Consider the following 25,196-nt stretch of genomic DNA (forward strand, 5'->3'; position numbering starts at 1 on the left):
TTGAAATGCTAATGACATGAACTGCCTTACTTTGCAGGGGAGTGCTGCCTCTAGATGAATGCTATTAGCAAATAATAACAGCTTAATTACTAAATAGTTAGGCATGCCAGAAAAATCTGCTGTTCATTTTATAGACATGAGAAAAATAAGGCTCAAAAAAGTAAAAAGACTTTCCCAATGTCATTCACATGCTCAGACTTGGGTCCAAGTCTGTCTGATGCCAAAGACCTTGTTCTTTCCACTATGATACAACGCATAACGGCAGTCTAAGTCCTGTTGAATTGGTGGTTAATTTTAAACAATAACTTCTAATTTGTATCTAGTATTTTCCATATTTCAAGCTCTATGCTAAACACTTTCAAATATCATCTCATTTAACTCTCTGAGGTAGACACCAATTTCCCCATTTTACAGATGATAAAACCAAGGCACAGAAAGGTTAACTAACTTGTCCAAGGTCAGTGGCAGAGCCAGATTCAAAGCCAAATCATTTGGCTTCAAAGCTAGTTCAACATGGGGGCTACTGTGGCTGTTCAAGAACAGACTACTGCTCAAGAACCTGGAAAAAAGAAGAAACTAGTAAAAATCCACACAATGGATGGAATTGGCCACATGAGGGAGTCAACAAAGGAAATAAAACCTTACAAATAAGCGACTTAAGAATTTGAAAACAACAAAACTCCAGTGACCTAGGAATACTCTCAAGAAGACTATAATGTAAACAGATTTAAAAAGCTAGAACAACAAATTATATTACACTCTGAAGAAAGAGTGACTGGACAGAAAAAGGAAAGTTAAGAAGGCAATCAACAGCAACTCTGTCCAGGGAAGATGTCTTACCTAAGAACAAGATCGGTATGAAGACTTCCTTGACCAGGCTACCTCTACAGTGGGTAATAGTGCCGCCAGCAATCTTAGCCTAGAGAAACATAGCGTGACCTACCCTCCCTTGTTCTCTCTGTTTCCTCATCTGTGAAACAGAATAATAGCATCATAGGCTCCTATAGGGGTTCAAGGAGGGACTCACAGGAAAGCACTCAAAACATGTTCTATTCGACAGTGTAAGAATTCATTAAATGGCAGCTACTTTCATTGTTCTGATTTCAGGTCCCCAAGCAAACTTTTGATACCAGGAGCTCCCTTGCAGTTTGCATTTAGAGAAAGAAAGCTCCGGTAGCCATGGCTAAGAGAATAGTCACTAGAGTCAGTTACACCAAGGTCTAACTCTTGTTTTTGACAACTAGAGTTGTTATACACTGTTGGAGTCAGCACAGCACATGGCTTTGGATTCAGTCAGCTCAGGCTGAAATGTCAACTCTGATACTGACTTGATGGATAATTTTGGGCAAGATGCTTTATTTCTCTGAGCATCAGTTTCCTCCTCTTTAAAATAAAGAGTAGGCCTGACTGGCGTGGGTCAGTTGGCTGGGTGTTGTCCTGCAACATGAAAAGTAACAGGTTCAATTCCTGGTCAGGGCACATGCCTGGATTGTGGATTCAGTCCCCAGTCGGGGCACATACAAGAAGCAACCAATCACTGTTTCTCTTCCTCTCTTTCTCCCTCCCTTACCCTCACTCTAAAAATAAATAATAAAATGAAGAATAGTAAATACTTCACATGAATTTCTAAGAATGACTGGGATAGAGTTAAGTGTATAATATATCATGGTAATTATTTCTTTGCACTCTAAGTTGGTAAACTTTATATTTCACACTCTCCCTGCTCATCCCTAACCTCCCACTCTTTTAGCCATATCCACATACTATTTCTGTGAACCTGGTTAATGTGGGCAAAGTAGAGAAAGGAATCCACTCTTATTGTACCAAACATATCAGGTTTTTCAGACTAGATACCTAATGATCAGTCCCTGAATCATGGTGAATTCCCCATGGCCATGTTACCTTATGGGAGCCTATCTTAATGATCAGTTTTCCTTCTAGGTGTAATCCCTTTTACCTTATTGAAAAACTTCTGAGAAAAGCTGAGAAGCTTTGGAAAAATCCCAAAGTTATTGCTCTGTGGATTTGGAGTGCATTACCAAATGCTTTGTGCGGGGTACTTAACCATTCTAGTTCCATTTTTGGCTCAAAATAACATTAAAGCAAATCTATATTCTTTGAGGAAACATTAGACCACGGGGGTTAACATGGATGGATACGATGAGGTCTGGCTGTATACAGGAGAGCTGATTTGAGAACTGACCATCAAGTTGCCTTGCAGTGTGGTCTAGTCAGTGATCCTTGTGAGGATTAGAGACTACCATGTAAAATGTTTAATAGGGGCCTTGGGAGAAAGTTCTCACTCAAGAAATGGTAGCTGCTATACTACAAGGAAGCCAGCAGTCTGAGTCCAATACAAGACTTTAAATCACTACAAGAATAGGCTTTCGTATCTGGAGGGTGCACTTCTAATGAAGACCAGTGGGGACTGTGATGTAATTCATGGTATAGATTAGGAGAAAGTTTAAATCCTGGCTGGTGTGGCTCAGTTGGTTAGAGTGTTGTCCCGTGCCCCAAAAGTTTGTGGGTTCAATTTCCGGTCAGGGCACATACCTAGGTTGAAGGTTGGATCGCCGGGTCACATATGGGAGGCAATCAGTGTTTCTCCTTCACATCAATGTTTCTCCCACCCCCTGCCTCTCTCATCCCTTCCCCCTTCCTCTTTCTCTAGCAATGAAAGAAAAATGTCCTTGGGTGAGGATGAAAATAATAATAATAATAATAATAATAATAATAATAATAATAACAATAACAACAACAACAATAATAAGTATAAATAAATAAATAAATAAATAAATAAAAGCTTGAGACCATTCTAAGCCTTTAAGAATAAACAGAATGGGCCCTGGCTGGGGTGACTAGGTGGATTAAGTGCCAGCCTGCAAAAACAAAGGGTCATCAGTTTGATTCCCAGTCAGGGCACATGCCTGGGTTGCAGGCCAGGTCCCCAGTGGGGGATGCACTAGAGGCAACTACATGTTGATGTTTCTCTCCCTTCCTCCCTCCTTCCCCTCTCTCTAAAAATAAATAAACTAATAATCTTAAAAAAAGAATAAGCAGAATGGTAACATCTTTTCCCTTCACATATTCAGCAAAGGATGAAGTTTAATTTTCTAAGCATCTCTGGTAGCCCCTCACAAGCTCGGGCATATTGCTGGCAATCCCACTGTTCATTTCGGTCTGGTCCTTTTACGGCTGCATGTAGCACATATTATGCTACCTAAAGGTCTTTGAACACCATACCTTGTTTCCATCTCGTGGCCTCACTCAATGAAAAGGATGACACTCTGGGGCCCTGTGGAAATAGCCTAGGCAGTCTAAGCCTCCTCCCCAGACAGCTAGAGAGCAGGAGAATAAAATCAAATGCCAGAAGTTGTGAAAGCTCCCAGGTTTCGGTACCTAATCTGATCTCTTGCAATTTAGCTGAAAAGATAAGAATGATCAAACAGAAGCTAAAGAATCTCAAAAAAGGTACTTACTTGTTTATTTCCTTTTTTAGGTCCTCTGGGTCCTCTACCAGTCTGTTCTTTTCCATACCTTTAGAAAGTGGGGGGAAAAGTGATCATGAGAAATATATAAAGCCCATACCCCCATTTTCACTTAGTTAACAATTCATGTCCTCTTAGAAGTGTGACCCTAGTAAGTTAGATGATCCTCCTCTGTGCTACCACTGTAAATATTTCTTTCATTTTTATATCATACGAAACTGTTCTGTGTCCCATGTCCTCCTCTAGGGGCAAAACCTTTTTTTTTTTTTATCAAGGCAGGGCATTTAGTATATGTTTCCTGAACTAAAGTGAAAACTGCCTTTAAAAACGTAAAGTTAGTTAATGCCTCTTACCTTAAGAGAAGGATTCTATAGTGGGGCATTTCCCAAGGGTACTTTGATTGATACTAGCTCATACCAACCTATTAGAATACATACCCTCGTCCTGGCCCACCAATAGAAACCACTTGCATGCCAAAGGAGCCTCGGCCCCTGGAGGACCTGCTGCCAGCCCACTGCCCCACAACCATCCCGGCGATCTCCAGTTTTCCTCCTTGGGGTGGGATTGGATGGAGACCTAGAAAGAGAGGAAGAATGGCAGTAATGAGATTTAAGTGCAAGGTTGGGTAAGAGGTGGAACAAAAGATCCTCTAGCCCACCTACTCTGCTTTTTTCCATTTCTCTATGATAAAGAGCCCATGATACCAGCAAAGGGTCATGGTGGAAGCAAATTTAGGGATAGGAGGTTGAAGATCTATACACATCCACTTTCACAAGTCGGCTGTGGGTGATTAATTTTTCAACTACAGAGCCTAGCACATAGTAGGCATTTAATGTTTGTTGAGACAATGAACGTCTTTAATTTAATTACTGTAGAATTACAGGCCCAAACCACGTTTGATTTAAATACATATCACTTCACCCTGGAGGATTACCCAAGCAACCAAATGAAAACTGAAAATAATGAAACTAAATAGTCATTTGTCACTGAAAAGCAAGAATAGCAACAGTTTAAAGCCAGAACAAATTCAAAACAAGATAGCATATCCCCTTAAAACAGGAAACTGCAACTCTGTGTGTGAGCAAACACGCAAAGTAGAACTTTGTGATTTGACGCAAAGGGAATCCTTCATAGGATACAGAGTTCTAGTAAATCCTAAATTTTAGTTTACGGAGAAAACCCAAATGTTATTAACCCTTCACTTATTTAGCAAGTATTAGTAAAGAGCCCTTCATTTATGTAAAAGTAGGAATCTAAGGGACTGTGGTGCTACTTAGTACTAAGAGGGCAAGAAAGTCTTGCATTTGGGGGTTGTCGTGGTCTTTCAGGAGGCAGGAGACTCCTCATAAACCACTTATAACTAGAGACTAAGCATCACTGGGACCTAGGGCAATACGGAGGACCTCCCGTAAACCTGGCCTTAATTCTGTCTTCTGAAACACAATAACATCAACAAGCAAAAAATGAGAGTGGACAGCCACAAAGTTACCTTCAAAGGAGGGAAGGAATGGCTGCCTCCCTGGTTTGCAGAACTTGATGTTTAGCTGACTGAAGAAGGAGTTATCAGAGAAGACACCATACTACTCATGTAACCAGAGCCTTAAGCTAAACATTCATACTGAATTCTGAATTCTGTGACCCAAAATTTAATCCAAACTTCAACTTCTAGCTTTATTTTTTTAGAATTTAAAAAGCGATTTATTTATTTTTAGAGAGAGAGGAAGGGAGAGAGAGAAAGAGAAAGAAAAAACATTGATGTGAGAGAGAAACATCAACTGGTTGCCTCTTGTACGCACCCCAGCCTCCCCCCGCCCCTGCCATGTGCCCCAACTGGGGAATTGAATCAGTGACCTTTTGCCTTGCGGGATGATGGGTAGCCAACTGAGCCACACTGGTGAGGGCTCCAACTTTATTTCTAAAGTGACGATGCTCTGGCTGGCGTGGCTCAGTGGATTGAGTACTGGCCTGTAAACCAAAGGATCACTGGTTCGATTTCCAGTCAGGGCACATGCCTGGGTTGAGGGTCAGGTCCCCAATAGGGGGTGCATGAGAGGCAACTGCACACTGATTATTTCTCTCCTCTTTCTCCTTCTCTTCCCTTCTCTCTAAAAATAAATAAAATCTTTAAAAAAAATAAAGTGATGAGCAATAGACAAATACCTTCAATCGCAGCAACCACAGCAATAACCTTCCAACCTGATTATCAAATCTCCATATTTAATGGTAAATGTTCCCATTAAAATATCCTATTTACCAGGGAACAAGTAGTTTGCATTACCAGGACCAGGATCTCAGTTACCTAAGCATGCCAGTCTATTCATCATCAACTAGCAGCTCATGTGTCACCACACCATAATTTAAAAATGTATATGTGTTTGTGGGTGTGGGTGTGTACTTTCCCCACTAAGCTGTAGTCCCTGGAGGGTATGGTCTGTAAATTAGTTCTCTCTGTGCTTCTGGAAATGTATGGGATCTACCCCTGGAGTGAAAGTGGGTACATACATCAAACTATGCTCATCTGTAGACCATGCGTACAATTTTACTCTCACCTCCTACTGCTCTTCCTGCAAGCTCCTCTCTGTACATCTGCCTAATGGGGGACTGAGAGAGCAAACCAGCAATGAAGATCCAGTTCATGTGAGTTATAGTTCTCCAAAGTAATTATGTGGCTCCTGGTTTCTACATCAATTACTTCAGGAGTTCGGTTGGTGACAGTCAAATTCTTAGGGATTGACCATCTGTACGGAGAGTGGTCTGTAAAGTCAGTGGACTTTTTTCCTCAGGTTACACCCCTCCATCTCAATAAGCTGCTCTTAAAACTACCACAATGCAGTAGAGAAGATAAATGACATAATATATATTTGGCACTGTGTTGTAGACGGCTCTGCCTGGTTTTAGGAATTGTATCTTGACCCCTTGTGGCTGAGAGGGACGACCTTTGGAATGCGAGCCACAAGAGACAAAGCTTGTCTCTGGTACCAAACGCTGCCTCAGTTTCCTCTCCCTGCCCCCAAAGCTTGGTCGGAAGTCAATGACGGGTAAGACCCCTCACAGCCGGGGGCAACCTAAGCCAGACTTGATCACTTGGGAGGCCTTCATGGAAGGACTGAAGGGGCTGCAACAAAGAGCAATGGACTCTTGCCCCCTGGCTTTGTCAAACCCGAGTCCCCATGTTCTCTGAGAGAAGCGCTTCCTGGCTCTAATCTCCTTAAGACTGAACACCTGATAGGGAGGGGTGCAGCTCCTTGCCTTGCTAGAATGTGTCCTGGGAAAAATCTGGCATCACAAAGATTTGCTGATAAACCTGTGAAATCTGCTCTGCTAAGAATGCTTTCATTTATATGATAAGGGTCCAACAGGAAATGAGTATGTCTCGCAAAGTTTTTGAAACTCTCTTCCTGACAGACACTGACTCAGACTCTGAAGCCCTCAGATATCTTTGAAATGTTATCTACTGTTTGATCCTTGCTGCCCTGTATTCCTGTGTATTAGAACCCAATAAAAAGCCTATGGAGGAAGGTGCTCGGGACTTTTTTTCCTTGGATAAACTGGCTCCTGCTGGCCTTTTTTCCCCCAGAGAAACTGCCCACCAGCCCACGGTCTTTTCCCAGCAGGGAAGATGGCCACCCCTCCTCCCTAAGCAGATCACATCATGTCTCGGCCACATTCACTTTCGTCCATGGCACCTGGGGGGACTCGAGAGAGAAGTTGCCCCCACAGCACTGCTAATTCTGTAACCAGCAATAATTACTGGATTGGTTATTATGAAACATAGAGGATGACAAATACCTTATTCTGAGGTACTGACCTGCAAACCCTCGGTTCCTTCCTTGAGGGGGAAGTGGCATCGAGCCCACAGCTCGGGAATACAGTGGAACAGGATAGAGAGAGGGCACCATGGGAGTCACAAAAGTAGGTGATGGCAGGAGAGCAGAAGGTGGTGGGTAGTTCATGTTGACTCCTTCAAGGATACTCTGTCTCATCTTTTCCACTTTGGTTGCCAGGTCAGCCTTCAAACAAGAAACAGAATAATAATAGCACCTGCCATTTTTTGAACTATGCTGCAGGCACAGTATTTATTGGGCACTCTAGGTACAGTCTGACAAGTCTATTCCCATTAAGGGAATCAAGGCTTGGAGTTAAATGGACAAGGCGACACTCAGGAAAGCCTGTCTGGCACCAAAGCTCCCACTTTTATACAGCACTGCACTGCCATCATACTAGTTCTGATTGGAGACTTGTGAGGCACATTAACTAGGTCAAGAAACACAAATATTATAATAAATATTGACTGGTGGTGTATTACATGGCAAGCAAGAGGCTAGGTCAGTTTGTAACTGGGAGGTAACTGAATCAGGTAAAAGAGAGAACAAAACCCTGACATATTCGACGCCTTTCAACCTTCTCCTCCACGCCCAGGATCAGACACCCTGACTCGTCCAGAATTAGTCCATGTCTCTAGTCCTGAGGTTTATGAACTTGCTCTGAAAAGGGCCAGAGAGTAAATATTTTAGACTTTGTGGGCCATATGGTCTCTGTTACAACTAGTTTCCTCTCCCACAAACAAACTAATGTGGCTATGCTCCAATAAAACTTTATGGAACAAAAACTCCAAATTTTGGAATTTGGGATAGTGTGCTGACCACTCCTCTAGTCCTTCAGCTCATCCTCCCAGAATGAATAGAGGAGTTAGGATTCCTTTCCCTTGCCTCCCCTCATCTTTCCCAGTTTCACTGCAAAATAATAATAATAATAATAATAATAATAATAATAATAATACAAAACAGTCCCCTGCTTCTACTATTATCTACTTCATTACCCTCTAGTATTCCTAAACATAGTTCTCCTTTACAAAAAAACCTCACTTGCAAAAGTGACTTACAGTTTTTGAAACTAAGAGAGATAAAATTCTAAAAAATGGGAGGAAAAACTTACAGTATAAGAGTAAGAAAAGTAATATGAAAACATGAAGCTAATAAGAAAAAAGGATCACTTCTTGGCCTTTTGGCTAAGATCAAGTGTAGAAAAAAGGTTTCCATCACGGAACATATATAAAGGATCCATGGGCAAGGACTACAGTGGGCAGGGGAGTGAATGTGGAATAGGGGGATGGGCAGGACAGCAGAGAGCAATAGGGGTAAAATAGAAACAACTGTAATTAAACAACAATAAAACATTAAAAAAACAACAGAGGCATAGGTAGACACACTGTGCCTCCTCGCACAACCAAAAGAAGGACAACAACAATTTAAAAACAAGAAACAACCAGAACTGACAGAACACCAAACTGTATGGAAGTCCGACAACCAAGGAGTTAAAGAAGAAACATCCAACCAGACTGGTAGGAGGGGCAAAGACTGGCAGCTGGGCAGAAAAGACTCACGGCAAGGCGGTGGCTGGAGGGCCTGGGCAGGCAAGGTGGTGACTGGCAGACCCAGTGAGGCTGTGGACTATGGAGCAGGGAGTACAAGGCAGCAGTGGGCAGACTAGCAAGGCAGTGGATTGGAGACTGGATGGTCCCACATCCGCGAGCAGAGAAACCAGGGCAAACAACTGGGGAGCCTCACAGGAGAGTTTGTTGGAGAGACCCACAGGGTCCTAGAATGTACACAAACTCACCCACATAGGAATCAGCACCAGAAGGGCCCACTTTGCTTGTGGGGAGGGGGGAAAGTGACCAGAAACTGGCAGGGAGTAGAGCAAGCACCGCTGTACCTTCTTGGACCCATGTTCCACATACATCATCACAACCCAGCAACTGGGTTGTCCCACCCTGGTGAACACTTAAGGCTCCGCCCCTCATACGTAACAGACCAAAAATTATGGCTCAAACAGAAGAACAAATCAACACCCCAGAGCCAATACTTTTAAGCGGCCAGAGATAGCCAACCTTTCAGATGCACAGTTCAAAACACTGGTGATCAGGATGCTCATAGAACTGGTTGATTTTGGTCACAAATTAGATGAAAAAATGAAGGCTATACTAAGTGAAATGAAGGAAAATGACAGGGAATCAATAGTGATGGGAAGGAAACTGGGACTTAAATCAATGGAGTGGACCAGAGAGAAGAAAGACACAACCAAACAGGAAAGAATGAAGAAACAAGGATTCAAAAACATGAGGAGAGGCTTAGGAACCTCCAGGACATCTTTTTAAATGTTCCAACATCCCAATTATAGGGGTACCAGAAGTGGAAGGGGAAGAGCAACAAGTGGAAAACTTATTTGAACAAATAATAAAGGAGAACTTCCCCAAGCTGGCAAAGGAAATAGACTTCCAGGAAGTCCAGGGAGCTCAGAGAGTCCCAAAGAAGGTGGACCCAAGGAGGAACACACCAAGGCACATCATAATTACATTAGCCAAGATTAAAATGAAGGAGAGAATCCTAGAAGCAGCAAGAGATAAGGGGACAGTCACCTACAAAGGACTTCCCATCAGACTGCCATTTGATTTCTCAAGAGACCTTACAGGCAAGAAGGGGCTGGAAAGAAGTATTCCAAGTCATGAACTCCAAAGACCTACATCCAAGATTGCTTTATCCAGCAAAGTTTTCATTTAGAATGGAAGGACAGATAAAGTGCTTCTCAGATAAAATCAAATTCAAGGAGTTCATCATCACCAAGCCCTTACTCTATGAAATGTTAAAGGGACTTATCTAAGAAAAAGAAGATAAAAATATGAACAGTGAGAGGACAGCAAACTCACAGTTATTAACAACCACACCTAAAACAGAAACAAAAGCAAACTAAGTAAACAATTAGAACGGGAACAGAACCACAGAAATGGAGATCACATGGAGGGTTAGCAACAGAGTAGAGGGAGGGGGAGAGAGGGGGTAAAGGTACAGAGAATAAGTAGCATAGATGGTAGAAAATAGACATGGGGAGGTTAAGAATAGTATAAGAAATGTAGAAGCCAAAGAACTTACATGTATGACCCATGGACATGAACTAAAGGGGGGGAATGTGGGTGGGAGAGGATGTGCAGGGTGGAAGGGAGTGAAGGGGGAAAATGGGAGAACTGTAATAGCATAATCAATAAAATATATTTTTTAAAAAACAACAAAAACAGAAGAAAAAAGCTTTCCAGCATATAATTTTATAAATGTACACCAGCCTCTGGGCCTTTGAGACTATCGTCTACCAAGTTAGGTCAAGGTCAGATACATTCTCCCCCTTGTGCTACCTCCTTCCCAATGTCTCTCCCCTTCCTGCCCATTCAGTCCCACAGCAGATCAGAAATGGCTCTTAGCAGCTGCTCGACACGCTGGTACCTGGCCATCACAGAGCTCAATCAAGGATACTCGATCTCGGCCTGCTTTAATTAGCTTGCTCTGAAATAGCTTGCCGTCGAAGTAAATCCAGGGGCAGCAGTGCTCCCAAGGGACTGGCTGGCCACAGGCATCATTAGCAAACAGAGCTGTATCAACCCCACTCATGAAGAGGGCAGCAAGCTGGATCCCTCGGGCATCCAGTTTCTCAATCTGAAAGCACCACCAAGGAAAAAGTACTATTAGGAAATTAATGTTATTGGTTACATTTACTCTTGTTCCCATTATGCTTATTATTCCAGTTAAATTTGAACATGTTACCTTTCAATAGAGACATTTGACTGCACAAGAAGCTTCTGCCCATGTCTTTTCCTGAGACAGTTTGAAAGATACTCATTACAAAAAAAAAAAAAGACATCAGCTTTCAAACTTTAAGAACCAACTTAACGTACTAGGTTTTTTTGCTTGTCAAATTAGAAAAATTGAAAAACTAACGACCAAAATAATGCCCAATGCTGACGAGGATGCAGTGAAATAAATGGGCAGGCTCATACAAAGCTGATGAGGAATATATATTACAATTAAGCAATACGTATTAAGAACTTTGAAAAGGTTCACATTTGTTGACTTGGCAATTCTACTTCAAGGAATCTATTCTAAGGAAGTAGGGATGTGAATAAAGCTCTATGCATAAAAATATTAATAGTATCACATATAATTGGGGAAACCAGAAACCAAATGGCCATTATAGTAATTAAATGATACATCTGAATGATAAAATATTATTTACTCAAAATTGTTAAGACACAAAATATACAGTATATTAAGTAAAAAACAATATATAAGTATATAAACAATATCTTAACTACATAAAAACACATGATGAAAGGCTGGAAGAAACCATAAAAATTTTCACAGTGGTTACTTCAGGTTAGTGTGCCAGATGGCTTTAACAGGAAAAGGGGACATACTTGCAGGTCCCTCCTAGGTGTGGTCTAGAGTTGGTAACTGCTATAGGACCAAGCAATATTACATTTATACTAACAAGAAACCATTGTTTGTCTTTACCTGTGTCATCTTTCCCTTAAGAGCTGACCTCACTAAAATGAAGATTTTGCAAGTTTTGTTTGACTTGGTTTTCTTCTAGTTTATCCTAGGGCCTCAAAGGTCCATGGTTACTGAAATTGGGAGAGAGGTGTCTTGTACTAATAACTAAACAACCTGCCCAAGGTCACATAGCTAAGACGCCAGCCTTCAGAACCTGCTCTCTAACCTACTACTTCTACTACTGTCAGTTACAGGGTGAATTTATCTTCTTTCTTGTGCTTTTCTAGACTCCCCTCTAACACTTAATAAGTATTATTAAAAAGGAGGGTGACCACTAACAGATGAATGGATAAAGATGATGTGGTATGTATACAATGGAATATTATTCAGCTACAAGAAAGAAGGAAATCCTGCTATTTGCACAACATGGATGGACCTTGAGACCCTATGCTAAGTTAGATAACTCAGAGAAAGACAAATACTGTATGATCTCATTTATGTGTGGAATCTAAAAAACAAACAAGCAAGAAACTCCAAAACCCCAACCAAACTCATAGGAAAAAAGATCACATTTGACAGTGTCAGAAGGGAGAGGGACTTAAATAAAAGTGGCCAAAGGCACAAACTTTCAGTTATAACATAAGTAAGTATTCGGGATGTAATATACAACAGGAAGACTATAGTTAACACTGCTGTACAATAGATAGGAAAGTTGTTAAGAAAGTATTTCCTAAGAGTTCTCATAACAAGGGAAAAAATGCAGGGTAGGCAAAAGTAGGTTTACAGTTGTGAGTATGCAAAACAGTTAATTCTTCTATTATTTATTAATTATTGTATTATTTTCTTTTTAAAAAATATACTTTACTCATAAAATATACTTTACCTATACATATAAGTTCTTTGAGTTCTGTTTCCTATACCAATGTTGACCTCTTCATCTATTTAATGCCTACCAATTATGCTGCTTCTTCCCTGTACCTTCCCCCCATTCCTCTCCTTGCCCTTCCCACTGAAAACCAACCATGTGATGTCCATTTCTCTGATTCTGTTCCTGTTGTAGTTGACTGCTTAGTTTTTACTTTCATTGTTTTTCTTTTACTTTTTTTAGGTTTGTTTGTTGGCAGTTGTGAGTTTGTTGTCATTTTACTGTTCATATTTTTTATCTCCTTTTTCTTAGATAATTCCCTTTAACATTTCATACAATAAGGGCTTGGTGATGATGAACTCCTTGAAGTTGACCTTATGTAAGAAGCGCTTTATCTGCCCTTCCATTCTAAATGAAAACTTTGCTGGATAGAGCAATCTTGGATGTAGGTCTTTGGATTTCATGACTTGGAATACTTCTTTCCAGCCCCTTCTTGCCTGTAAGGTCTCTTTTGAGAAATCAAATGGCAGTCTGATGGGAAGTCCTTTGTAGGTGACTGTCCCCTTATCTCTTGCTGCTTCTAGGATTCTCTCCTTCATTTTCATCTTGGCTAATGTAATGATGATGTGCCTCAGTGTGTTCCTCCTTGGGTCCACCTTCTTTGGGACTCTCTGAGCTCCCTGGACTTCCTAGAAGTCTATTTCCTTTGCCAGCTTGGGGAAGTTCTCCTTTATTATTTGTTCAAATAAGATTTCAATTTCTTGCTGTTGTTATTCTCCTTCCGGCACCCCTATAATTGGGATGTTGGAATGTTTAAAGATGTCCTGGAGGTTCCTAAGCCTCTCCTCATGTTTTTGAATCCTTGTTTCTTCATTCTTTCCTGTTTGGTTGTTTCGTTCTTCCTTCTGGTCCATTCCATTGATTTGAGTCCCAGTTTTCTTTCCATTACTATTGGTTCCCTGTGCATTTTCCTTCATTTCACTTAGTGTAGCCTTCATTTTTTTATCTAGTTTGCAACTAAAATCAACCAGTTCTGTGAGCATCCTGATCTCTAGTACTTTAAACTGTGCATCTGATAGGTTGGCTATCTCTTGGTCACTTAGAAGTATTGGCTCTGGGGCTTTGAGCTGTTCTTCTTGAGCCATAATGTTTTGGTCTGTTCACGCCTGTTACATATGAGAGGTGGAGCCTTAAGTGTTCACCAGGGCAGGTCAGCCCAGTCACTGGGTTGTGACTGAGGGCGGGGTCATAGAGGGAGCAATGATGTTTGTTCCACGCTCTCTTGGATTTTGGTCCCCTCTGCTGCTTCTCACAAGCAAACTGGGTCCCCCTGGTGGTTTCCAGGTGTGTGGGCTTGTGTATGTTCTAGGACCCAGTGGGTCTCTCCAACGAACTCTTGTGAGGCTGAGAGCCTCTCCTGGACCCTCAATCTCTGAAAGTTTTTCTAATTGGTGCTTTAGGCTTTAATTCCCATTGCTGGGGCCCTGGGTTGTGCGGTCTGTCTCACTGTCCGTTTGTTTGCCTGGTTTATCTGCGTGTGAATGTGTGTTCGTGGTCATTCAGCCGCCTTGAGAGCCTTATTGGGTTTGCTCCTTTAGTCCCCGTGCCCACACAGGTCTGCTAACCACTGCCTTTTCTGCCAGGACCCCTCTCTGCTGATCGCCAACTCCACCCCTCTTACCAGTCTGGATGGTTTGTTGTTGTTGGACTTCAGTACAGTTCAATTTTCTGTCTGTTTTGGTTGTGTTTTTGTTTCTAAATCTTTCTTGTCCTTAAATTTGGTTGTGCGAGGAGGTACAGTATTTCCACCTATGCCTCCATCTTGGCTGGAAGTCTGTTCTTTCGTTTTTGACCAAGCTCAATCAGTTCTGTAAGCCTTTCAATTAACAGGGCATCAAATCCTCCATCAGACAGGTTGGCTGTATCCTCACCAGTTAGCTCTCTTTCTGAGCCTTTGCTCTGTTCTTTCATTTGGGCCATATTTCTTTGTCTTGGTGTACCTGATAAGTTGCTAGGGGGTGGGGCCTTAGGTATTCACCCAGGCAAGGCAACCCTCCTTGTTGTGCTGTGGCGCTGCCTGTGGGGGAGCGCAGGAGAGGGAACAGTGCAGCTTGCCTGCTTGGCTCTAGCCCCACTTTCCAATGTACTCTCATGTGACACTGGGAGTTCCTCCCATCTCAGCAACTGCCATAGTCCACAGCCACCTCTGAGTCGCAGCTTCCCCTTAAAGTCAGTCCCATACCCACGGTTCGCTGCCTTACTGAGGTTTCCCTCTGCTGCCTTACCAGTCTGATTGTTCCATTTGACTGTTCCTTTAATTCCTTGGTTGTCAGAGTTCTATGCAGTTTGATTTTCTGGAAGTTCTGGGTATTTATTGATTTTGGGTTGGTTGTTACCCTCCTTTTGGTTGTGTGAAGAAGAGAAGGGTTTCTACCTATGCCTCCATGTTGGCTGGAACTTGTATTATTTTCTATATGAACAACTGTATTTTGTCCACCCCCATACATATAGTTTCTATATGAGAAGACAGATGGTAACTAAATTTACTGTGGTAATCATTGAATGATATATGTATCATTCATTATGTTGTACAATCTAAACTTATACAGTGCTATATATCAATTATATCTCAATAAAACTGAAAGAAAAGGGGGGGGAAGGACAGACATTTACTCAGAGACAAAAAGGGGACACCAGGCTAAGTCTCCGAAGTGTACCTTGAAGAGTCAGAAACTTTACCATGGTCTGTGGGCCACAACTTGTTTGTCTTGCATAATATCCATCTTTTCTGTCCATTCTTACCCCTCAGTTTCCAAGCAGTGTTACAGGCACCTGTTGATTTTCTTAACAAACATAATATCTGGCTAAAGTAAATCAAACATTTACCTGTAAAACTTACTGTTGTCCCCAGCTCCAGAAAAAAAAAAGACCTAAAGAAAAGCTATGAGCTCATAAAATAATTTAAATGAGTATGGATTGAATCACCTTGAGTTCTTGAAGTTGATTTGGTTCATAAAGCTGGGAAGATACTGCTTGTGCAAGGAAGGTGTCTAGCTCATGGCGATGCAGGACTCGACCACCAGGCCACTGAACCATGTACCTAGAAAATAAATACAAAAGCTCATTTAAGTTAAGACACTATCATGGGCCAAATCCTAGACTCAGTTTTGGTGATTCCAATGGAATAAAGTAAAAGAATCTCTGCCTTTGGTTATTTGCAGTCTAGATAGTAGAGGGGACAGGCATGTACACCAACAATGACAGGACAGTGTATTAAGTAACAAGAAAGAACATACAAGGTGCTATAAGAGCACAAAAGAGGCCTCCTAGTGGAAGAGTGAGGAAAGGCTGCCTAAAAAAAAAAAAAAGGTCAGCAGGAGCTGAGTTTCAAAGGGCATGTAGAAATTAATGATGTAAAAGGCTTGGGAAAGAATGTTCTAGGTTGAAGAAACAGTATGAGCGAAGGCACAGAGTTGCAGAGTTCAATATGATATACCAGGTTCAACAATGCTGGAGCTAAGCAGGTTTGCAGTGACAGAAAACAAGATTCAAAGGTAGAATACGTCATGGCCTTGAAAACAGTAAGAAAGAATTTGGACCTTCATCCTGAAAATACAGGAAGATGCTTAAGGATTGTCAGCAGGAGAGTGATATTGACTAGTTTGATACTGACTAGCTCAGAGAGGAAGAGACAAGAAGCATGGATACCAGTTGGGGAAGTGCAGCAATCTGTGGCCAAAGAGGCCTGAACAAAGGCACTGGCTGACGGAATGGAGAGAGCCAGGGGACAAAACCACAGGATTTGGTCATGGATTTTATGGGAAGGGATAAAGAAAAAGGGAAGGGAACTAGACTCCAAGAATTCTAGCTCTGGCAGACGGCTAGATGATGGAGCCATTCTCCAAAACAGGAAATCCAATTAAATAAGTAAGTACACACTGATGAGTACTGGAGTTGAATTTCATGAATTGAATATGCCCCACTGGTCTAGGCACTGAGAATGCAGAAAGAGGAAGAGAAACAGAGATGACAAATTCAAATACATCAGTACAAAGTCTAGTGCTTAGTTCCCTGAAGACCCCACAAGAAGACATTCATAATTAATGGAACTTCAGAAACTTCACATTTAAAATACCAGCTAGTCTCCTCTGAGAGGCACATGAGATAGGTTCCTGGGGACACTGACCTGTTACTACTCCCGGAAGGCAGTGTGCTGCCCTGGAAAGAGACTACGCTCTGTATCCAGACAGCCTGGATTCAAATCTTTAACCTGCTGTTCTGCCTGGAATGATCACAACACAGCAGGCAGCCCTATTATCCTTTCTTCATGTCTAAACATCCAGGATGGTTCCACAATCGGAGGACATGCCAACAAGCCTGTTGCTATTTTGGTTTCACAGGCCCATGCTCAATCCACTGAGCTACACCAGCCAGGGCCCTGTTGCTATTTTGGGAACTACATTCTACATGACTGGGCTTTCCAGCAAGAATCTTCCTGGGACACACAAACTTCCCTTTGCCCACAACAATTATCTTCTTTCCTGACTGCAGCTCCTCCACTTGAAAAATTTATTCTTAATTTATAATATACTTATATATATATTTTAAAGATTTTATTTTTTTTTACTTTAAAGATTTTATTTATTTATCTTTAGAGGGGAAGGGAAGGAGAGAGGGAGAGAAACATCAATGTATGGTTGCCTTTCGTGCGTCCCCTGTTGGGAGTTGGCCTGCAGGGAACTGGCCTGCAACCCAGGCATGTGCCCTGACTGGGAATCGAACTGCGATTGTCTGAGTAGCAGGCCCGCGCTCAATCCACTGAGCTATGCCAGCCAGGGCTTAAAGATTTTATTTCTTTATTAAGAGAGGGGGAGGGAGGAAGATAGAGAGACAGATAAACACCAATGTGTGAGAAATACATTGATCGGTTGCCTCTTGCACGGCCCCCAACTTGGGGCCTGGCCTACAACCCTGGCATGTGCCCTAACCAGGAATCGAACTGACAACCTTTTGGTTCACAGGCCAGCACTCAATCCACTGAGTCACACCAGCCAGGGCTACTTTATACTTTTTATGCTATGTTATGAAGTGCCTAATCCATAGCTTGTAATTTCTATCAATATATTCTTTTGTTGTCCTTAATGTTTTTGTTTTTGCCTTGAGGATATTATCTATTAATATTGTTTCTTTCTTTTGATTTGTAGTTCCTTGATTTCCTTTGCTCATTCTTTTATTTTTAATTTTGCCATCTTATTCTGTTGGAAAAATGTGAAGCAAAAATAGAAGAAAATGAATAGAAATGCAATTACAGTAGGAGACTTCAGTAAACTACCATCAAGCTATGGCATATGAAATCCCTAAAATACACGTAGTCACAGAAGATGACATGTAAAGTTAAAACTAAAAGTAAGGTTCAAACGTTTGCTTTTTTTACAAAAAATACACATTCTTTTCAAGTGCTCACATGAGTTCCCAGGAGTTCAAGGACCTTGTTGGTTTGCTCTTCTCTGTCTTATTTATTACTTTGATTTATTATTAACTATCTGGATCAGCACATAGCACAGAGTGTATTAGTAGTTATTTATTGGGGGAATGGCTGAATGCATCAATCAGGTCACGCCATAACCCCAGCCCACAAAACTCAACAAAAATACTCCAAAGCAGAATTGTACCAGTCATAACCTGGCCACTGTGAAAGAAAAACTTACCTAGAGGAGCTCCAAAGTAGTCAAGTGTGGGAGACAAGCAGGGTTGTGATTTTATAAGCTGAACAGACTGTTCTGGGTGCTCTAAGGAGACAGTGACTAAATTTACTTGGGAGAATCAGAAAAGACCTCACAGAGAAGGAAACATTTCAATTCCTAGAGATTTGAATTGTTTCTTTGGTTTATAATTTAATATTAATGTGCAAATTTTCATGTCTCTCTAACCTTAGTATGGTGTATGGTAGAATGGGAGCTCAATAAAATGCTTGCTGAACAAATGCGTCAATGGCAGGATATACAAACGGAAATACTAGCTCCATCATTTGTCCAGCACTGCTCTTCACCCAGCCTGGAATGAATTGTGAGACAGAGTGTGTAGGGTCCAAGGAGTAGGAAGAGTGAGAAGTTCATAAATGAAACAACAGGAAATAGTGATTATTAAGTCAACCAATATGTAGTGATGCATATCGTGTGCTATTTTTGAATTATATGATTCCACTGGGGATTTTCTCTGGAAAAACTACACATTGCTAATTTCCCGAGGAAGTTCCTCAATCTCAGTAACAAGATGGCATCTATATTATTACTATTAGTAGTATTTACATTATTACACACACTATATATAACCATTATATTACAGTATATTATGTACAGCAAACTATAAGTTACTCAGGAATAATGTTTACTTAATGCATCTTGCATTCTAGATACTGTGGCAGGTCCCAATCCCATAGGGTGGCGATTTGAAGCAGCAGGGATATTTTGGCTGTGGAGGTTCCCACTGAGGAGCCAGGAGTCCCAGCCCCACACTGGGCTGCCCAGCCTGGAGCACCAGTGCCAGGAAGAGTAGTGCCCATAACAGCTGGCTTTGAAAATCAGCAGGAACTCAGTTTGGGTGAGAGGGAAGGCTGCTGTAGAACCAGGTGTCCCCTTTAAAGGCCGGAGAACAGACTCACTGGCTCAGAAACACTGGCCCTAAGCTCCACAGAAGGTATAGCAGTTCAAAAAACACCAAGGACATACTGGGAGGAACTGAATGGCCAGGCTTCAGGGTGAAGGAAGGAAAGGCAGTCTCTCCAGAACTAAAGTACCAGCAGGTTCCACTGTTCCTTTGTTGAACCGCTCCCACCCGCTTGGGCTGAAGGCACAGTTGGACACTAAATGTAGGTCAATGTCCATCAACCTGTCTAACACAGCCCTTGCCCTGCCTTGGTGATTCCCTGAGAATCAATCCCACCCAAAATATGTGTCCAGACTGAACCACTTTCTGAGGCTAATCCACATAAGCACTGGGCTTGAGCCCATGCTATGGACTGTCTTAAAATCTCTCAAGCAGAGTCTGGCCTTGGCATGCCCTATAGTATTTGTTAAGTGCCCCAAACCTTTCACTATTGGCAAATGGCCTTGGTTCATAGCATAAACACCCCCAGGTACCTCCAAGCCCAGCAAGGGTAGCTACCATCTTGTATCTCCTGTCAGGTAGCCCTGGGCCAGACACAGACAGCAGCTGACCTTCTCTCCCCGCCTTTCTAGAAATGAATAAAATAAAATCTTTAGAAATAATAATAATAGTGTAATAACTATATCTGGTATCAGGTGGGTACAAGACATAATGGGGGGATCACTTTATAACTTATATAAATGCCTAACCACTATGCTGTACATCTGAAACTAATATTGAATGTCAACTGCAATTGTAAAATAAAATAAAAATTTTAAAAGTAGATTGACAGTTGAGTTTTATATTTTAGTACAATGAATTACTTTGTCCTTCTGGTCCCCATTATTTCTGATCAGAATCTCATCTTTATGGTTCCCTTGCATGTGATGACCCATTTTTTTTCTTATAGCATTCAAAATACTGTTTGGCTTTGGCTTTCTTCATTTTGACTACTTGTCTGATGTGGTTCTTTTGTGTTTATGCAACTTGGAATTTATTGAGCTTATTAGGTTGTACAGATTAATGTTTTTAATCAAATTTGTGAAGTTTTCATTTTTTAAAGATATTTATTTATATATTTTTAAAGAGATTATTTATTTATTTTTAGCGAGGGCAAGGGAGGAAAAGAGGGAGAAACATCAATGTGTGGTTACCTCTTGCACACCCCCTGCTGGGGACCTGATCCACAACCAAGGCACATGCCCTACTGGGAATTAAACTGGTGACTCTTTGGCTCACCTGGGTTGACACATGTCTCGTATATTGATGTTTCTCTCCCTCTTTGTCCTTCCCTTCTCTCTCTAAATGTAAATAAACAAAATCTTTAAATCTCATCCCTGAGTTCACATAAGTCACTAACTCAGTAAAGGTTATACTTAAGTCCTCTGAGGTAGTTTGTGTTTTGCCTTAAATGTATGTGTGAAATAAGGCTGCTACCATAATTCAGGGATTTTGTATGTTTTTGACCCACATTTGGTGAGGGACTAGTAGTTAGAGGTTCTTTTTCTGATCATTACTGAGAGGTCACAGCTTTGGGTATTCACAGTATTACCACTGGAGTGATAAGTTTTATTTTACACTTTTAAGCCTGGATTCCTAGGAATTGCCTCTGGGTCAAAGAAGCTTATTTTTCAGTTAATGTCTGGTTAACTGAGTGGTTTTTCAGTTCTCTTGTGCCAGTGAGGTATCTGCCCTGTGTTGATCAGTCTTTGTGTAGCTTACGAAATGCTTTGAAATCTGCCCCAAGTCTTTTCCTGATTGCTCCTGAGTAGGTACCATGTAGTGCATGCACACACCCTTCATCATCTCCCATCCAGAGTTGACTGTTATTGCAGGGGGACGGGCTCTTGACTGTTTCTTTGCTTTGCTCTCTATATAAGACTTCTGGATGCTCTGCCATTTCACTTGTATCATGGTGCTACTGGCCTCCTTTTAATTGCTTACCATCAAGATACTTATTGCTATTTTTTCTAAGTATATTGTATATTAAAAGTGTATTGCAGATGTTAGTATACTTCACCGCTAACCCAAAAGTATTTAATTGTGGTTTGTCGTTTGCCAAAGCCATGAAATTTTACCTTTATGATGTATACTTTTGGGATTTTATTCAATAAATTCTTCTGTACCTCTGGATCATAAACATTTACATTTTTGCATAGTTTTATAATATTGCCTTCCATGTAAGGTCATTAAATACAGTGTTTAGTTATTCTGTATATGCTGTAAGAAAGGACCTAACTTTATTTTCTCTACAAAATAAGCCATTTTTCCCAACTCCATTCATTACGTGATCTCTTCTTTCCCCATTGATTGCTATAGACCAAGTTCCTGAATGTACATGAGTGTTTTCCTGGATCCTATTTTGTTCCATTGCCTATTTGATCCCTCCCCAGGATCACATTGTTTCCATTACTAAGAGCTTACAGTTTGCCTTCATAGCAGGTAAGAGAAATCTCCACTCTTTGCTTTTAATCTTCCAAACTTGTAGCTATTCCTGAACCACATGAACCTTTATTCTTCCAAATGTAATTTAAAACTAGTCCACTTTCCACAAAAATCTTTTGGGCTGTTTTCAATGAACTGAATTTATAGACTAATTTGGACTGTTGATATCTTTATAATGTTAAGTCTTCTCATCCAAAGATCATAGTTTACCTCTCCCTTTATTCAGGTCTGTTACTTTCTCTCTTAGTAGAATTAATTTTTTTCCATAGAGGTCTGCTGTATTTTAAATTAATTCCTAGATAGTTGATATATATTATTGCAATTATGAATAGTATTCTGTTTTCTCAGTATTTATTTGCTGATAGAGAGGAAATAGGTTTTTGTGCAAAGAAGTCAGTCCCTACAAGTCACCAGAGGGTTAGAGAACACTGAGCTATGAAGCTGGTCCTTATAAGAAATACTAAATGAAGTATTACTTTTTAATCAGTTAACCCTCAGGCATATATAACCAAGGAAGACAGGCTCCTTCTCCTGCCAGCTCCCATTCGTGGGTTATAGTTTCATCCAGGGAAGGGAATACTGCCATTTCTCATTAACCCCAGCTCTACATCCAGCAGGCATGGTAAAGAGAATCACCCACCCAGCTTACACTCAGGACAGAAGCTCTAAAACAGGGGTCTCATGTCAAGAATACTTGGGGTCTCTAAGGAAGCACATAGCAAGGCACATTATAATTACATTACCCAAGATTAAAGAGAAGGAGAGAACCTTAAAAGCAGCAAGAGAGAAGGAGACAGTTACCTACAAAGGAGTTCCCATAAGACTAGCAGTTGATTTCTCAAAAGAAACCTTGCAGGCAAGAAGGGCAGGAAAGAAATATTCAAAGTCATGAAAGGCAAGGAACTACATCTACGATTACTCTATGTAGCAAAGCTTTCATTTAGAATGGAAGGGCAGATACAGTGCTTCTCAGATGAAGTCAAGTTAAAGAAGTTCACCATTACCAAGCCCTATTGTCTGAAATGTTAAAGGGACTTATCTAAGAAAATGATGATCCAGAGTATGAACAGTAAAATGACAACAAACTCACAACTGTCAACAACTGAATCTAAAAACAAAACAAAACCAACTAAACAAACAACTAGAACAGTAACGGAAACACAGAAATGGAAATCACATGGAAGGTTATCAGTGGGGAGGGAGAGGGGAAGAATGTGGGAGAAGGGTACAGAGAATAAGAAGCACAATCGGTAGGCATAAAATAGAAAGGGAGAGGTTAAAAATGGTATAGGAAAGAGAAGTGAAAAAACTTATATGTATGATCCATGGACATGAACTGAGGGGCGAGGGAATGCTGGAGGCTTGCGGGGTGCAGGGTGGAGGTGGGACAGAGGAGATTAAAAAATTGGGAAAATGGGACTTTCGGCCAAGATGGAGGCGTAGGTGGAAATAATATGCCTCCTCGCACAACCAAGTTTAAACACAACAAAGTTTTAGTGACAAAAACGCACACAAAACACAGAAAATTGAACTGTACAGTAGGCCGACAACAACAAACCATTCAGTCAGACTGGTAAGAGGGGTGGAGTCAGTGGCTGTTGGAGCCGGTTGGGCAGGGAGAAGTGGCCAGACCAACTGGGGAGTGCAGGTGGCAGTTGGCGGATCCCGGGTATGGGGTGGCGACAGGCAGACCCAGTGAGGGCCCAGGGCAGCTGGCTGACCGTGGTCACACATTTGCATGCGTGCACAGATAAACCAGGTGAAGGAGCAAACAGTGAGACAGACCGCGCAGGCTAGGGCCCCAGCGATGGGAATTGGGGCCTGGAAGCACCAATTGGAGAGACTTTCAAGGTTGAGGTGCTGAGGGAGGCTCCCAGGGTCACAGAGAGTTTGTTGGAGAGACCTGCAGGGTCCTGGAGGGTGCACAGTCCCACATACCCAGGAGCTGGCACCAGGGGGGCCTGGTTTGCTTGTGGGAGGCAGCAGAGGGGACCAGAATCCAAGAGAGCAGAACAGATGCCATTGCCCCTCTCTGACCCCACCCCCACATACAGCATCACAACCCAGCAACCTGGATTGCTCCGCCCTGGTGAACACCTAAGGCTCCGCTCCTCATAGGTAACAGGCGCGAACAGACCAAAACATTATGGCTCAAGAAAAACAACTCAAAGTTCCAGAGCTAATACTTCTAAGGGACCAAGAGATAGCCAAACTTTCAGATGCACAGTTCAAAACACTGGTGATCAAGATGCTCACAGAACTGGTTGATTTTAGTCACAAATTAGAGGAACATATGAAGGCCAAACTAAGTGAAATAAAGGAGAATGCACAGGGAACCAACAGTGATGGAAAGGAAACTGGGACTCAAATCAAGGGAGTGGACCAGAAGGAAGAAAAAAATGACCAAACAGAAAAATATGAAGTAACAAGAATTCAAAAAAATGAGGAGAGGCTTAGGAACCTCCAGGACATCTTTAAATGTTCAACATATGAATTATAGGGGTACCAGAAGGGGAAGAGGAACAGCTACGAGTAGAAAACTTATTTGAACAAATGATAAAGGAGAACTTCCCCAATCTGGCAAAGGAAATAGACTTCCAGGAAATCCAGGAAGCTCAGAGAGTCCCAAAGAAGTTGGACCCAAGAAGGAACACACCAAGGCACATCATCATTACATTAGCCAAGATTAAAATGAAGGAGAGAATCCTAGAAGCAGCAAGAGATAAGGGGACAGTCACCTACAAAGGAGTTCCCATCAGACTGCCATTTGATTTCTCAAAAGAGACCTTACAGGCAAGAAGGGGCTGGAAAGAAGTATTCCAAGTCATGAAATCCAAAGACCTGCATCCAAGATTGCTCTATCCAGCAAAGCTTTCATTTAGAATGGAAGGGCAGATAAAGTGCTTCTCAGATAAGGTCAAATTCAAGGAGTTCATCATCACCAAGCCCTTATTATATGAAATGTTAAAGGGAATTATCTAAGAAAAAGGAGATAAAAAATATGAACAGTGAATGGACAGCAAACTCAGTTATTAACAACCACACCTAAAACAAAAGCAAACTAAGAGGACAGCTAGATCAGGAGCAGAACCATAGAAATGGAGATCGCATGGAGGGTTAGCAACAGGGGAGTGGGAGGAGGAGAAGGGGGAGAAAGTATAGAGAATAAGTAGCATAGACGGTAGGTAGAAAATAGGGGGGAGGGCAATAATATTATGGGAAATATAGAATCTACAGAACTTGTAACACATGGACATAAACGAAAGGGGGGAATGGTAGGGGAGGGGTGTGCAGGGTGGAGGGGAATGAAGGGGGGGAAATGGGACCAATGTAATGGCATAATCAATAAAATATATTAAAAAGAAAAAATTGGGAAAACTATAAGAGTATAATCAACAAAATATACCGAAAAAGAAAATCATAAAGAAGAAAAAT

The 25,196-nt window shown here is 41.5% G+C and overlaps 1 protein-coding gene across 3 annotated transcripts in view; it reads right to left on the reverse strand.

The window, feature by feature from the left end:
* The window catches only part of FAM120C (family with sequence similarity 120 member C), a 115,964-nt gene that overhangs the window by 4,178 nt on the left and 86,590 nt on the right, over positions 1–25,196 (reverse strand). For 2 of the 3 annotated variants that reach the window (XM_037061658.1, XM_037061657.1), the window contains exons 11-15: positions 15,657–15,771; positions 10,763–10,972; positions 7,297–7,498; positions 3,926–4,064; positions 3,480–3,537 (exon numbers count right to left, since the gene is read on the reverse strand). In XM_037061658.1, the coding sequence (XP_036917553.1) occupies positions 3,480–3,537; positions 3,926–4,064; positions 7,297–7,498; positions 10,763–10,972; positions 15,657–15,771 (724 nt within the window). The remainder of the gene's footprint in view (positions 1–3,479; positions 3,538–3,925; positions 4,065–7,296; positions 7,499–10,762; positions 10,973–15,656; positions 15,772–25,196) is intronic. The other variant, XM_037061660.1, reaches the window with a different exon arrangement.

The sequence above is a fragment of the Sturnira hondurensis genome, unplaced genomic scaffold (genome assembly GCF_014824575.4).
Source record: "Sturnira hondurensis isolate 20B ecotype Veracruz unplaced genomic scaffold, ASM1482457v3 Scaffold0013511, whole genome shotgun sequence".
Classification (NCBI taxonomy): Eukaryota; Metazoa; Chordata; class Mammalia; order Chiroptera; family Phyllostomidae; genus Sturnira; species Sturnira hondurensis.